Genomic DNA, 16,471 nt, shown 5'->3' on the forward strand with positions numbered 1-16,471 from the left:
CTCTTCTATTTCGGTTTCCCTAATCGTTTCATTAGCATATAGTTGTCGGGCTTGTTTTCAGTCGCTTGGTTACTGAAACAGTGTCTCCAGCATTGTTAGTACCATAGTGTGCCTGCAGTCGTTGATTAAATTATTATCAGATTATTCCAGTTTGTGCTCTGTCCCGAAAAATCCAAGTTTGGTCATTTGCTAAGGTCTTGAAAGAAAACCACAGAAATTTCCATTCCTTTTAGAGGTCTACTTCATACCACATTTATCAGAGCCAAGAGATTCATTTCACGGTACAAAAATACTCCTTCATCAAAGAGATTAAAACGTCCGTCACTTGGATTACGGCAACGTTAGGCAAGGTTCATGCACATTTAAGAGTTCCTTCACTTTTTAAAGTGAAGACTTTAAAATGATTAATGAAAATAATATAATGCGTATTTTCCATTTGGAAATTCAGTTTGGGCTGTGATGCATGTATATTACTTTGGTGACTACAGTCCACTGGATTCTAGTACAGAGGGTGTAATGGAAGGAATTGGCTTGTCTTCAACTCATGTGCAGCCCACATTTGTCACTTAACCGAGCATTCATTTTTAAGTAGAACTTAGGCCGAATACTTAATTTTTAAAGTCTGTTTTTCTTAAGTGAAACTATTTTTTAAAAGCAGCTGTAGCGCTTGGTGCTATTGCTGGTCCAGAGGAGGATTATCAAAGCCTTCTGTTACTAGAAAGTTGTTGTTTCGGGCTTTTCAAGTATCCGAAACGCGCCACAATTTGATAGAATGGTTCTGAATTTGAAATTCCCGTCTGTGTTTCAAAGGGCTGGCTTCTTTGCTTTCCTTTCCTTGACAAGGAGAAGCGTACTTTCATTTTTTTCCCCGGAAGGTTTCAATGCCTGCTTTTGCCTGGGACCAGACATCTGTGGAAGCCGGCATAGCCGCGGTTGGAATCCTGACCACTCACCCTTTCCAAGAGGTTCAAGCCTGGGGGCAGCTTCCTCTCGCTTAAGCTGTGGTTTCCTGTGCTGGGTCTCCCCCGGGAGGAACGGGGAGGAACCAGAGGCCAGGGAGACTTAAGTGGATGGTTTATTGCCATGTGGGTGGTGGTTTCTCCCCAGCCAGTGAGCGTTCCTCTGCTTGTCCGGAGGCAGATGCATGCCTCTGCTTTTAGGGAGAACAGCGGGAGAGCTCGTGTGCCCCACAGCAGGCTGCAAGCACAGCTCTTCAAAGGCCCAGATTACCCCACAAGGATCCACACTTGAAAGCCTCTCACCACCCGCAGGGGCTCACAAAAATTGCTTCTTGTTTCCAGGCAGTGCTCAGAGACAGTCAGGGCCTTGAGCTGGGCTGTGCATTTAGGAAAAGCTGATGATCCTTTGCTGGTCTGGCTGGGCCCAGTCCTGCTGTTCGTTCCGCAGTGACTCTGCACCCCGGTCTCCACACCTGGCCGTCGAGCCTGCCAGCAGGAAGGTTGCCGAGGGACTACTTCTAAATTCCTGCTTCTACAAGAATTAGGTTGAGAGTCTGTCTTCAGAGTAGATCCGTGGGAACAGGGATTCGGAAGCAGGAAAGCCAAACGTGTTGGCCTACGTTTTCTCGGTGCCTGATTGGAAGGTAGGAGGTTTCTCAAGTACAGGTGGAAAGCCATAGCATGGAACAGTTCCCCGTGGTCCGCCAGCCAGTTAGCACGCAGAGCTTCTCTTACTGGCACATCTGGACGAAAAGTCCTTGCTGCCTTTCCTTTTGTCTCTTTTAGACCTAGTGTGGACCAAGGGAAGGGAAGTGCGCCTGTTGTTTGTGGATTTCATTTTCAGAACACACACGGATACTCCAAAGTTCAGCCTTCTCCAAACAGCCCCCAGGAAGGGTGGCCTGCGAGCGCCTGTGTGTTTGCCCGGGTGTTTGTGAGCGAGTGCGACCCTGCCTCTTGCCCCCAGCCACGCTTGCTGTTGAACAGGGAGCTGCGGCCGCGGGGGTGGGGGTGGGAAGGAGGCCTGGGAGACTTAATTAACTTAATTAGTGAGTGTCCCTAAATGACGCTGAGCTTCTGGGGGGAAAGTTTCTGTGTAAACACCGGGCCTGGGCTTTCCCAGCTGCTGTGTTTATATGGAGGTCACAGTATCCTGCTTTGAATTGCTGAAATGGCCACAGAGCCAAGCAAGGCTTCTGCTAAACTGTTGCCTTGCTCACTCTTCCTGGCTTTACGGCCCAGAATTAGTCAGTGCCTTACAGTTTGACCTGCTTGAGGGCACTTGAGAGGATCTGTTGAGTGGCCAGGGGATCAGCTGTCCTGGGTGGAGACTGCAAGACAGGGAGGGCCGGGGGAGGGGGGGGCTCCAGGCTGCTGACTTGGGGACACTGGGGCAGCCCCCACGTGTGGGCCTCCACGGCTTGTGGCTGGGTCCTTCTTCCTACTTGGTGGTATGCTCAGCATGATAGTCACGGAAACGCAAACTGGGTTAGTATGTACTTCTACCTGTCGTTTGTGTACCTCGCCAGTAGGAGTCTGATGTCATATTTTGCCAGGCTCCTTTTTGGGGCTCTGTGGCTCAAAAACCTTTCCCATAACCCTTAAGTGTGAACATTTCAAATGTACAAAAGTAGAAGGAAAAACAAATCCCCTGTACCTGTCACTCAGCATTGGTATCTGTCAATATATTTCAATTCTGTGTTACCTGTTCCTGTGTTTTTTAAAGATTTTTTTATATTTTATTTGAGAGAGAAAGAGAGCAAATGAGAGAGAACATTTCCAGGCGGGCCGAGTGGTGTGGTCGCCAGCGGCCTCAGTCTGAAAATCGGATGCCTTTTGCGGGGGTGTCTGCAGCGGACCAAGCTGAAGGCCTGAAAGCCAAGCCCCCAGGGCTGCCCAAGCATCTCGTGGCCGCATTTGCAATGGATGGTGCTTCTGACGAGATGGGCGCAGTCAGGGCGGTGTGGCCATAGACAGGACGGCGCTTCTGTCTTCCACACACTGCTGGATGTTCTGCGGACACTGGTGGATTCGTCTGGGCGCTGGTAGATGAGGGGCTCTCAGTGGGCAGGCCGGGGTCCACCTTCAAGGCCAATGTAAAACAGCCCAGTTATGGGCACTTTCTAATTGTGTTCAAGGAATGCTGGAAGGAGGTTTGGGGTACTGTTATGTACCTGTAAGTCATTCTTGAGGATGATTTAATGAAAACCTGGAGAAATACACATGTCCTTCCGGCACCTGGTGGCTCAGTCGGTTAAGTGTCAGACTCTTGGTTTCAGCTCAGGTCATGATTTCTTGGTTTCAGCTCAGGTCATGATCTCATGGGTCCTAAGATCGAGCCCCTTCCGGCTCTGTGCTCAGTGGGGAGTCTGCTTGAGATTCTTTCCCTTTGCCCCTCCTCCCCCACACGCTCACGTGCACATGCGTGCACATGCTCGCTCTCAAATAAATAAATAAATCTTAAAAAAAAGAAATATGCATGTCCTTGATCCAGTATTAAATGGATAGAAATTTACTTCAGGATATATTCATATAGCATGAGCTCATTTTGCTTTGAGGATGTTCATTGAATTTTTAGCTAACTAAATAAACCTTGGTCCAACTTGATAATAATAGCTAACATTTATGGAAAAATAATGGCTAACATTTATGGAGCACTTACCATGTGCCAGGCACTGTCCTAAGTGGTTTACATGTATTGATTTATTTAACCCACACACCAAGGCAGGTATTAATTATGATTCCATTTTACACTTGGAGAAAGCAAGGCACAGAGAAGCATAAGCATTTACGTGAGGTTCTACCTCTAATTAGTGGTGGAGTCATGATTTGAACAAGGCCCAGAGACTCTAGAGAACAGTACGTTTAATAAAATCTCATCCCTAGAAAAAAGGAATGTTCAGGGGCGCCCGGGTGGCTCAGGCAGTTAAGCGTCTGCCTTTGGCTCAGGTCATGATTCCAGGGTCCTGGGATCGAGCCCCACATCTGGCTCCCTGCTCAGTCGGGAGCTCGCTTCTCTGTCTCTGCTTCTCCCCCTGCTCGTGCTCTCTCTCTCAAATAAATAAATAAAATCTTTAAAAAAAAAAAAGAAAGTTCAATGTGTGTATGAAAAAGACTAGGTGTGTCCTGTTGTCTCTGTGCTTATTTTGGGTTTCAAAACACGTGTGTCATCAGTCAGTGAAGATCAGGGGTCCTAGTGAGAGTTAAGTATGTCGAACATTCCTGTGGGGACTGGATTTTCATCGGATGCTTGTGTCCAGAGGAGCGTTCAGGCTTGGGAAAGCATTTGCCCACTTTCTGAGCAGTGTGTGTGACAACACGAAGGGGACATCTTCAAGAGCAACGTGTGGGCTTTGGTCCTGCGTTCCAGCAGAGCTGAGGCTTGCCCTGGGTAGTATCCTTCCAAGTGGATGTCCGCAGCACCTAGAACAGAGCCTGATTAGGACTCAAAGCTCTGAAGAAAGTGCTAGGTTTCTTAGCGTAGAGACAGCAATGAGCCACCAGGCTCCCCAAGGACATGCTTCTGAGTGTGAGGTGTGTCACACAGATAACATTTGGACTGGGGTCTGCCCGAAGATCTCAGTCGTGGGTGGGGAGAGATGCCTGAGTGAGTGCATGCATCTTCCTGTCCTAAGTTTGCTTGTTCTTGTTGGGGGTGGGGGCAGTGCTCAGCCAGCTGGGTGGACAGAACTGTGTTTTGCACCCAAGGTGGGCACTGCGCATCTGTCTGGGCCTGGTGCTTAGCAGAGGGCCTGTGCAGGAAAGCTGGATGCATCTGGCCGGGTCCTGGGGGAGTGGCAGTCCGCACTCAGGGCTTATGAAGCTGGAGGGTTGCCATTTGCTTGCAGTGCTTCCTGGTTCAGAAAATGACTGCAGCGGGAGGATTCACTTGGAGCATATTAGCTAAGGAGCGCAGGCAGGGCAGTTCCTCCTGGTGACCCAATTCTTGGGAGCAGTTCCAAAGGACGAATCTGAAAGTCTGAACTTAATTTTATGGCAGTGTTTTGAGAATCAGGGACTCTCCGGGAGAGCCTTCTGTAATATCGTGGAAGCTAGTAGTTAATTCTGTTCCTGCATCTCTGTGCATTCCTGCCCCACCTCCTCCCTTCTTGGAGACCGGGCCTGATGGATGCCCCCTCCCTGACCTCTCGGAGCCCCTGTCCAGCCTGACCACAAGCTGCTGTGCTCTGCACCCACTACCCAAGAACAGGCCTTATCTTCTGCCGCTTCTGCTCTTTGACAAGGTCTGCGGCGATGCTCAGGGCAAAGCAGGTGATCAAGAAATGAAGGGGGGGGGGGCACCCGGGTGGCTCAGTCGTTAAGCATCTGCCTTCGGCTCAGGTCATGATCTCAGGGTCCTGGGATCGAGCCCCTCATTGGGCTCCCTGCTCAGTGACAAGTCTGCTTCTCCCTCTGCCTCTGTGATGGCTTCGCCCTCTCTCAAATAAATAAATAAAATCTTAAAAAAAAAAAAAAAGAAATGAAATGAAGAGGAACCTTTGTCCTTTAGAGCATTGTGAGGTCTCACAAAGCGGAACTTAGGCCACCAGAGCATTCCTAGTTTTGAAATTGATGTGGGATTTGAGGAGGTGGGGGAGAGGGCAGGGTGGTCACAGTGATGCTCAGACCCAGCATAGAACTGGGATGGTCTGGACACGCATCAAGATCTAGGAAAATGGCCAGATTTAAGGAGGGTATGATGTACAGTTGCTTATCTCTGCTGACCAGCCGCCTTTTTGTATTCAACTTGTATTCACGATATTACTGATTGATGGTGGTAATCTCTACTCAGAAAAAGCAAATTACATCCCTTGCCTCAGGTCTCACCCTAGAATGTTCCAGTGAGACCTCCACTAAACCCTTCACCTGTTTCCTCTGCAGCCTGCTGGTAGGAGAGAGAAGACCTGAATTCCCACCCTGGCTCCTTATGCTAGTCCTTATCTGTCCTTATCTGAGGGAACTAACCTCTCCGGCCTCAGAGTCCACATCTGAAAACCAATGAATGACAAGCTGCATTGCCTTTCCTTCTCTGGAATTCCATGTGTCTTAAAAAAAAAAAAAAAAAAAAATTAAACACTAAGCATAAGCAAATAAGCAATACCCTTACTTTACACACCTAGTTAAAATAATAAGCTACCCAGAAATTTGAATCTTAGGAAAGTGATCTGGCAAGGTAAAATCTAAGATGGTTCAGATCTAAGTCTGAGCTGAGAATCTAATGCTATACATTTTTTTTATTAGAGACTTATGAATTAATTAAGGCATGAGATTCTCTCTCCTTGGTTCTGCCCCTTTCCTATAACTGGCAGAGAAAAATTTTAAAAGGCAATAACAATTTAGCTGCAATTAGGGACACAAAGTAAGGTGTTTATTAAAATATCATAAAATGTGCTAAAGTAGTAGCTCCTTTAGTTGGTTCTTATTAGCATCTATTAACATTCTGAAAATCCTACCTTTCGTCATAAACATAACTTTGCTTTTTAACAGCCTGCTCTGGAGTGGGGAGTTTGTGTGTCTGGGAATGTGTGGTCTTGTTTCAGCAGCTTTACTGACTCTGTTGTGTGAACCTAACATCGCCTCAAATCTTATCCGTGGCTGATAAATCCTGTATGTTGGAAAAAACTCCGTAAGCTGAGGAGACAGCTTTCTGCAGCTTCTGCTTCCCTCCAGGTGGAGCCAAGCCCGATCCTGCTGGCAGAAGGAGTGATAGAAGGCGGTCCGATGTGGCAGTCCAAGTGCTCTGACCCAACGGAACTGTGACACTCGCGTCATGGCCTGCTTCAATAATGGGCTTGTTTTTATGTAAATGGTGTAGATAAAAAAAGAATATTGGAAAACTTGGGCTAGAAATAACTTGCCACCAGCCCAGGCCTGAACCAAGCCCTTGCGATAAGGTCCATCATAGTGGTATCCGCTTCTCTTTTACCCAGACCACCAGGAGGGGTGAGGGGAGGGGCCGCGGGCCAGAGGGGAGGGGCCGCGGGCCAGAGGGGAGGGGCCTGTGCCTCGGGAGGGGAGGGGCCGCGGACCAGCCGGATAGAGAGGGCGGGTACTAAGCCCCGTTTCCTCCACCACTTTCCCTGCTTTCCAAGCTTACCTGTCCAGAGGGGGCACTTTTTTGTAATTCACAGAAAGGCACCCTGTGGGGTCTAGGCTGCCTTGGAGAAAGAGACCAGAAAGGCCTTCTTCTAACTTGTATGGCGGTGATAAAATTTTAATCCAACTCTGGAACTGGTGCTTGCAGCTTACGCGCGTCCCCCCCCCCCCCCCCGCAACATAGGGGTGCATTACAATAAGAGCACACACATGAAGGGAGGAATTGTAATGAAATGCCATGGCCTGCGGATGAATGTCTCCAGACCTGGGGGGCTTTCGTGTGTGTGTCTGACTTCGGCACTCTCCGCCTGACTTCGGCACTCTCCGCCTGACTTCGGCGCTCTCCGCGTTAGGGTTCTGGTTCAGTTCGCTGTTAGGAAATTTAGGTTGCTGAGAGCTTACTAGAATTTTGTCTTAAAAGAGAAAATAGACCCAGATCCAAGACCGGGGGAGTGATCCTGTAAGAAAAGTTGTGAGTTTAGAGGCTGAACTTTGTGACTTTAGTTTGCTCACCAGCTTTCTGCTGGGCCTTGTAGGAGGGGCCTCAGTTTTGTGGCCTCTGTGTGCTCGCCTCCTGCGCACCCTCAAGTCTTTTGGATGCAGAGGACAAGATTGTGCACTTGGAAGATTCAGGAGACAGATCCTGAAGTACCTGTCAGTGAAATGATATCGTATCTGGGATCTGTTTGGCAATACTTCGGGAGGCAGATGGATGGACACGTGCGCGCACACACGGGAGGGGAGGGAATAGGTAAAATGAGACTGGGAAAATGTTGGTAACTCGGAGTTGGGTGATAGGTATGTGGAGGTTCGTGAGACTTAGTGAATTAATAAGCTGGCTGCTTTTCAGGCTCAGCAGATAAAAATTGATGGCTTTCCAATATACTATCTTGAGTCAATTAGGAATTAGAGTCTCACATAGGAAAGCAAAGATTCCTCTCCCAATAACAACAATTTCCGAGAATAAACATAATAAAATATGCACGGCCTAAAAGAAGAAAGCTATAAAACTTTACTAAAGCACCAAATAATTGGAAAGGTATACTGTGTTCTTTGATAGGAACATTGACATTGTAAAGATGTTCTTCTCCAAGTAATCTATAAATGCAAGTATCTATGAGTAAAATCCAATTAAATTCTAATAGGAGTTTGAGAGAAAACATAAGGGGCTGACTAAAGTATATGTGGGACTCCCCGCACGCTTAAATGGCAGCCCCATATGGGTGGGGCAGAGGCTCAGGACAAAAATGTCTGAGTCATCCTGGTCCTACTGTTTTCCTCCACTCCACCCAATCCCCCAGCAAGTCCAGACCTCTCTACCTCCACAAGGATCTGGATGCCACCAGCTCTGCCTCCCCTCCCCCCTCTCACCCCCACTGCTGCATAAGTATGGTGCTCCTCCAACCAGGCCCTCCTGCACTTGGACTGGCGGCTGTCACCTAACTCATGTCCCCGCCACCACTCCCAGGGTTTCCCCAGCCCCCATGCAGGGACCTGCTCAAGCCTGCACCACCTGTGACCTCTGCCCTGGCTCCTTCTCCTCTCTCACCATTTCCTGAGCTCACTCCATTTGAGCAGTCCTGACTGGCTCCTGCCTCAGCAGCTTTGTACTTACTGCCTTCTGTCCCCAGTGCTCTCCCCCCAGACCTCGGCCTCGCTGTGTCCTCCTCATTCGGGGTATCTGGATGATTTGGGCGAAACTTTCCTGGCCACGCCAGCTGAACTGGCCCATGGCATCCACACTCCCCACACCCCCGTTGTCTCTGTTCCGTCACCTGCTTTCTTGTCTTCATAGCACTGATGACCAAAAGCACCTTCGTTGTTTGCTTGCCTGTGTACCGTGTAACGTTGTTGACCTCGGGAGTGCAGGCTCTGTGGGAGCAGGATGTTGCGGGTTGCATCCCCCAAAAAGATCTGTCTGAGTCCTAACCACCATAACTGAATGTGACTTTATATGGAAATCAGGTCTTTGCAGCCGTAATTAAGTTGTAAACTAAGGTGAAGTCATATGGGAGTAGGGTGGGTCCTTAATCCAGTAGGACTTAGTGTCCTTATAAAAAGAGAAGACACAGAAACAGACACGCACAGAGGGAAGATGGCTATACGAAGACAGAGGCTTGTGTGGCCACCAGCCAAGGACCCCCGGGGCCCCCAGAAGCTGGAAGAGCCAAGGAAGGATCCTTCTCTAGAGCCTTCAGAGGGAGCATGGCCCTGCTGACACCTGAGTCTGGAATTCTAGCCTCCAGAACTGTGAGAGCATAAATTGTGGTTATTTTAAGTGCCCCAGTTTGTGATACTTGGTCCCGGCAGCCCCAGGAAACTACGACAAGGGGCATTTCTGTCTTGTTCAGTACTGTCTTCTCAGCCCTGCCTGTTGTGAGGAGCAGCTCCAGAAACACTGCGGAATGATGAAGGAATGGCAAAAATAGCCAGGAGGATTTTGAAAAACATCAGTGAAGATGAACTTGATCTACCAGATAGTAAAGCATACTATAAAGCCGTAAGGATGGTATAATAGAGGGGCGCCTGGGATGTTCAGTCGGTTAAGCGTCTGCCTTCGGCTCAGGTTAAGATTCCAGGGTCTTGGGATTGGGATTGAGCCCCACATCGGGCTCCCTGCTCCACGGGGAGTCTGCTTCTCCTTCTCTCTCTGCCTGCCTCCCCCGCATTGTGTTCTGTCAAAAAAATAAATAAAATCTTAAAAAAAAAATCGTATAATAGACAAAAATCAGTAGATTAGAAGAGAGGGCTCAGAACAGACTTATGTAAGTGGATTAATTTAGTTTATTATAATGGTGATGATTTAATCAGGGAAAAGGTGGATATTCAGCAAATGGCGTTGGTACAATTGACCAATGCTGTGCCGGGTGGGGCTCTTCCTTTACTCAGCCAGAGGTTCAGACCGGGTTCCCCTTGGATTGTCTAGTCTGAAAGGAGGAGGGCAGAAACCTCAGCTTGCCCCCAGGACGGTGCTGGCTGTCCATGTCCAGGGGAGTGAGTGGTCTTTGCAGGAGTTTTTGCAGGTGACTGTTTGCACAGCCATCTGGCTGGTAACTAGCTTCTCCCCCCAGCTTAAAGCCTTGTGCCCTGTTAGAAATCATGTTTCTCTTTTTTTAAAAAAAGATTGTATTTATTTGAGGGGAGAGAGAGAGAGCGAGCACAAGAGCAGGGGGAGGGAGAAGCAGACTCCCTGCTGAGCAGGGAACCCAACACGGGGCTCCATCCCAGACCCTGGGATCATGACCTGAGCTGAAGGCAGACGCTTAACCGACTGAGCCCCCCAGGCACCCTGGAACCAGTATCTCTTATATAACCCCCAGAAGTACAGATTCCAGGCTTCACCCAAGCCCCAAGCCTGGTGTCCTCATCAGCAGGTATAATTCATGTCTGTCTCTTTCCTGTCCAGAGGCAATTGGCCAATTAAGGTCATTTTTACCATAAGCAATGTTATCTCGTAACATAGTTGATGGTTTACCTTTATGGGGTTCTTGGTTTTGTTAAGCCCATGGGGATGCTAATTAAGTTAGAGCCCTACATTATATCATATATTAAAGCAAATCACAGAGGCCTTTAAGGTGAACTATAAAGAGCCCCAACTTTTAAAATACTAGAAGAACATATAGGAGAAGCTTTCACAGTTTTATGGTGTAGAAAGCCTTTCTAGACAAAGCATAAAACTCAGAAGTCAGAAAGATAAAGACATCTGACAGATTTAAGAAATATTTCTTTATTAAAGTGTAACATAGTATAGAACAATGAACAAATCCTAAATGTACAGCTCCGTGAGTTTTCCCAAAGTGAACACACCCACATGACCAGTGTGGGATCTGGAAACAGAGCCTTGGTGGCACCTTGGACCCCCTGCTCAGCCTCCACTCAGTGTCAGACTGATAGATTGGACTACATAAATATGTAAAACTCCAGGATATCAAAAGACACCATAAAGGTAGTTTAAAAACGAGCAACAGCCTGGAAAGAAACTGCGTATAACCGTTTGCAACATATAAAAGGGTCAAAGACTGACAATCGTTGGATATAAAAGAGCGCCTATAGATCACAAAAAAGGACAAATAGTTCACCAGAAAAGATAGCAAAGGATATCTAAGTCGTTCTCAAGAGGAAAACTACAAACGACCCGAGCCACAGGGCCAGCACCTCCCACTCTGCTTCGGGCAGTAAGCTGTGCTGGTTCTGTTCTCCATTTTTCTTTCCATCTCCTTCCTGGGACTCAGGTGTGGAGGCCCCAGGACAGACAACAGACACTGCATTCCACCCAGTATGACCCCTCGCTCTTGCCCCCCCCCCCCCACCCCGTGCCGTCCCACCTGTCTCTCCCCTTAGGCCTTGACCCCTTTCCCAGGAGACATTTGGTTCTTTCATGCCCTGGCCCCCAGGGCAGCCCCACAGGCCTCCAGATAAGCCCAGATTGGACTTGTCCTGTAGGGGACACACCTGCTCAGGTCCAAGCCAGGCTCAGTGCTGGGAACCTCAGGGCAGGGCTCAGGTGCTTGAGGCATGAGCAACACTGTGGCAGGACCAGGAATGGTAGAGAGTAGGAGGGGGCCACCACTGCCGGAATGTGGGGCAGGTGGTAAGTATGGCATCCCATTCAAAAAGGCCAGAGTTGGGGAGGACAAAATAGGCCCCCAGGAAGGAGTGTGGAGCCGGCATCAGAAGCAGCAAAGTGTTCATTCTGTAAAGGAGCACTTCCCCAGAGAGAGGCTGCTGAACAAAAGGATTTCACAGGTAAATGACTGGGGGAGTCTGGACCTGGCACCCCGCCCCCCTCCTTGGAGATGTGCCGCTCAGGCTGTGTGGTAAATACGGCTGGTCAACTAGCCCAGGGATCCCAAGTATGTTTGACCTTCTGTTCACAGCACATCAACACACACATCACATCTTAGGGTACACCAGGGTCTCTTGGGGTGCATTTGGGGAATCGCCGCTGTGAGGTGATTCAGATTCTAAGGCCACGTTCTGACCCAGCCACAGACTTTTCTGTTTCCAAGGCTGGAGCTAATTCCAGGTACAGAAAGCCTCTGGCTGGTTGGTAAATCAGAGGAGGCAGTTCCCAAATCAATGATCTGAGAAGGTTTCTTCTGCCCTTTTGTAAAAATGCTGTGAATATCTTCCCCTGAGATTGTGTGGGGCCTCTGCGAGTAAGCAGGCCTGTTTAATTAATAGACACATATGGAGGAAGAGGCCAAACTAGTCACAAAAGATACCCCCAAATAGTACTTGTGAATAACAAGGCACACTCATGTGTCTGCTCAGAGTTGAACTTCCTTCATCTTCCTGGGCCTGTGTGCCCTGTGGGCCCGAGCTCACATCCAGCCGGGTTGCAGCTCTGCATCTTTGTGGTGCATCTAACACGAGTGAGTGGCACACGGGCGTTCTAATCACATCTTAATGCTAGTTTTCCCACTAAATAGCAGCAACGACAGTTTTTTAAAAATCAAAGAAGCCTGAGAAGTGAATTATAGCCTGTTTTCTGGATTCTGGATTAAAATATAGAGTAGGAATTGGCTTTTGGTAGATGGATGAAGTCTTACCTCAGCTTCCTGGAACTGTGTCCTGACCTCAACAAGTCCCTCACTCAGCAGGCTCTCTGAACCCCGCCTTCACCTGCGCGCACTCCCCCAAACGGAGCATTGCTGGGGGTGAGGCAGGCATCCCGCTGCTCACAGCCACCTGGGGCAGGGTTCCTCCTCCTCCCCGAGAAGGACCACTCCTCGGGACGCACACTTCTCCTTACTGAGATCTCCCTTCCTCCCGGCCATGCTCTCCGTTCATAGAGGAGCTGGGCTCCTGGCTCCCTGGGTTCTCTTCCACCACAACTCCTGTCCCCATCCTAGCTGAGCTCCTGGCCATCAGCATGACCCACCTGCTCCGCTGGCCTTGCTCTGCCCTCACGGTCTCATTGCCAAGCCCTGCTTTCCCCTCACTTCACCCCGCTAGACCTTCTCGTCACCAGTTATTACGCCACCCTGCAAGGTCAGCTTCGGGCACCCTTCACTACCTGCTCCCTCCCTCACGCCCGACCCAGACAGCTCTGCAGCCCTGCAACCTCCCGGCCACCGTCACTGCCCGCACACCCTGTCCCCCATCCTTCTCTGGCTTACAGTGCGCCCCCAGCCTGCACACACTCTCTGCTTGGTGCGTGCCAGGCAGCCCCCCAGCCCCAGATGAGGCCACGGCCCCTCCGCCCCACGTGTTGCCACGTGTGGCTGGAGGGAAACAGCACCACGCTGACTTCTGGCAACTTCACGAAGGGTTTTGGGGTTTTGGTGCTGGTCCATAGTCTCTAGGCTCGCAGCATTTTCCTCCTCTGGTTGCTCCTCCGCTCTCCAGGATGGCCCTTTCACACCTTCTCAAGCCTTCAACACCTTGACCCTCTCAGCTAATGTTTTGCTTCCTATTGCCCTGAGAAAAGAGAAGGAATTAAAAGGAGAACTTTCACGAGCCCCACCACCTGACCTGTTTGCCCTGTGCTGGCGCTCTCGCCACCTTCCCTCTGTTACAGCAATGACCCCCATGCTCCTCTGCATCCACCTTTTCCACCCATGTCCCCCCCACCCCCATCTTTAAAGACTGTGCTCCCACTCTTTCCCCCTTTCCTTCCTAGCTGGGTGATTCCCACCATGAAACCAACAGACAGTTGGATCTCCTGTTAAGAAACCTCCCGGCCCCAGCCCCTCACCTCCTTTCTCCATTCACGTGCATGACAGGCTGGTGCACGCGTGCTGTCTCCGCTCTCCTCCCATCCTCCCGTGACACGCTTCGGCCAGGCTTAGGCACTTGCCGCTCCTCTGAAGCCCTTTGTCAAGGTCCCCATGACTTCCACCTTGCTGGACCCCGCAGAGGTCTGTCCTCCCTCCAGCACCACCGAGCGGATCACACCTCCTTCCTGAAGCGATACTCCTTCTTCTGGGCGTGTTCCTGCCTCGCTGCCGTTCTCCTGGGGGCTCAGAGCAAGCCCTGGCACAGAGGTGCACATCTGGAATCCTTGTTGAGGGATGGAGTTGAAGCAGGACAGGGTGTGACTTTCCCTTTCCTTTCAGCACCCACTGGGCATCTCACGTAGCACAAGAAGATATATGTGGATCACGCTACATGGCTTCTAAGGGGGTGTGTGTGTGCGTGCACACGTGCACACACACGCATGCAAATAGGGCTTCTCTGCAAGGGGGAGGCTCTGAGGAGGGGTTGTAGCAGGGCTGGGAGGGGCTGTTCAGTTGGACGGATAACTGAGGAAGGAAGAAGAGAGAGGGATGTCCCGAGGAGCTGGTTTGGCTGGTCAGTTAGAGAGGAAAGTGGGAAAGGAGCTGTAAGTAGAACCTCCAGCGCCAGGCCAGGCCCGTGGACCTAATTTGTTAGTCATAAGAAGCAAACTGAAGGGCTTGCTGTATGAGGAAGTGACGCTTCGGGACTCGCTCCAGGAGGAGAGCCTGGAGGGGCGCGGGAGAGACTGGAGGCCCAGGAATGAGATCTGTGGTCAGGCCGGGAACACTGCCCCCAGGGAGCGGGTCTGCAGGATCCGCCCCCACGTGTACAGTGAACATGCACATATTTGTAGAGGAACAGGTACGGTTGCGTTTCACGCTGGCTCTCCTCCCGGTGTGGCGCCCTGCTGCCCCTGTCCCCCGGCTCCGTCAGAAGCATGCTCAGCGTGAGCCAAAAGACTCCGCGGTAGAGGCTCAGTGTCCAGCCCTGCACTGCAGCCCTCTTGTCCCAGGAGCCGGCCTCCTCCTCCTCCGGTCACAGCCACAGCGGACCTCGGTGCAGGGAGGGGAGTGGGGAGGGCCAGGGAGGGCCCACCCCACTGCACAGATGTTTTTTCAGCTGTGGCTGCAGGAGATGATACATTTCCCCTTTATTCTCTCTGGTCGGTTTGCACAAGCTCGCACAGCCTTGATGGGACGCAGCGCATTTGCTTAGGTACTGTGTTTCTGAGTGCCCGCCCCTGCCCCACTCCCCCCGCTCGCTCTTTTGTGTGGCCTGGACTTTTTTTGGTGAGAGAGAGAAGCAGTGGGGAGTATAGGAAAGTTTCTTCTTGGGGCTGCCTTGCGTCTGCCCAGTTGGCTTTCATCATGGCTCACAAGCTTCAGTTAGACTGATGTTTTGATTTGCATTTTGCTTAGCAACCCTCCCGTGCCTCCACCCGCCCTGCCTGGAGAAAAACCATTGTCTTTCGGAAGAGCGGCTTTAGCTCTAAACTGATAACTCTGGAAGGAACAGCCATAAACCAGTCTGACCTGAGCTCATGAAGGAGATGCTGACCTTGATCTGGCTGATGCTATCCTCTTGAGAACCTGAAATACAAGGAGATGGTTTAAAATCATGCACAAGAACACAGCCACAAATGGTACCTCAGTCTTGGGCGGTCTGCATTGTGAAATTGACCTACTTATTTTTGTGACATGTGGGCTGGGCTTCACTGGGATTTCCTTATGGTGTGTTACTGGGGAATATATTATGAAAGAAAGAAACGTGTGGTTGGTTTGATTATTGATCTGGACTGGCTGTGTGCGGACCAGGAGATGGCCTGCGTGGCCTGGGTTTTAAAAGAAGCAGAGCATGCTCTGGCTACAGGGCTGACTCCTACTCCTTACAACACCGGCCCCAGCCTCGGGACGGCGGGCCGAGTTTGCCTGGCTTTGGGGCACGCCACCCTCTCCCTGGCAGGCCTAAGTGGCGGCTGTTTCCCTTCCATTCCCTTGGCCCACTGGCCCGGGGGAAGGGGGGATGTGTGTCCCCTAGGCCCCTCTTTGCCACCTCCAGACATTCCTTCCCTCCTCCGTAAAAGCACTTGAATCTCAATGTATGGTGCCTAACAGAGATCTTCCACGGCTCATCCGAACTTCCAGACTGTTACGTTCCCACTGGGGGTTTAGGACGGGGGCCACAGCTTGCTGGCAGGGCAGTGTGGGGCGGTCTCCCGAACGTTCACCCAGCCCTCAGGAGACCCCAGGCCCATTCCACTCACCTGGTGTGCATGCCATGTCCTCGAACCAGGACAGGGTTCACCCACAGGATCCAGTGTTGGGTGGCTGAGCTTCCAGGGTCCCCTCAAAGGACAGGCTCGTACATTCCAAGAGTATCCCCACGGCCCCGTCATAGTTATTATAGGTCACCTGTGGTTCCTCGTAGCCCAGATGCCTTCTACCAGTCAGGACTATTTTTAATCATAAGCCAGGCTGTCTAGTAACATAGATAACTTATATCAGGTTACCAGGGAAACAGGACTGGAATGTTAACCTGAGGTCAGTTCTCTTGCAGGCTCTGTTAACCCTTTGCCCACACACATCGGGGACCCCATCACCCATTGCCCTGTGTTGGAATTACCTGGTGATTTTACCTCGTTTTCTGCCAGTGTCGCCGATGCTGAGGCTTGCCCTCATTCTTGGTACCTTCAG

The 16,471-nt window shown here is 50.5% G+C and overlaps 1 protein-coding gene across 7 annotated transcripts in view; it reads left to right on the plus strand.

Moving 5' to 3' along the window:
- SYNJ2 (synaptojanin 2) overlaps positions 1–16,471 on the plus strand; it is a 99,524-nt gene that overhangs the window by 1,855 nt on the left and 81,198 nt on the right. The window contains exon 2 of one of the 7 annotated variants that reach the window (XM_064598289.1): positions 15,197–15,420. The exons of the other annotated variants lie outside the window; for them this stretch is intronic. Coding sequence (XP_064454359.1) covers positions 15,396–15,420 — 25 coding nt within the window. The 5' untranslated portion in view covers positions 15,197–15,395. The remainder of the gene's footprint in view (positions 1–15,196; positions 15,421–16,471) is intronic. 7 annotated transcript variants of the gene reach the window in all.

Source organism: Mirounga angustirostris, unplaced genomic scaffold, assembly GCF_029215605.1.
Source record: "Mirounga angustirostris isolate CCGP_5_RB_7025 unplaced genomic scaffold, mMirAng1.0.hap1 SCAF_8, whole genome shotgun sequence".
Classification (NCBI taxonomy): Eukaryota; Metazoa; Chordata; class Mammalia; order Carnivora; family Phocidae; genus Mirounga; species Mirounga angustirostris.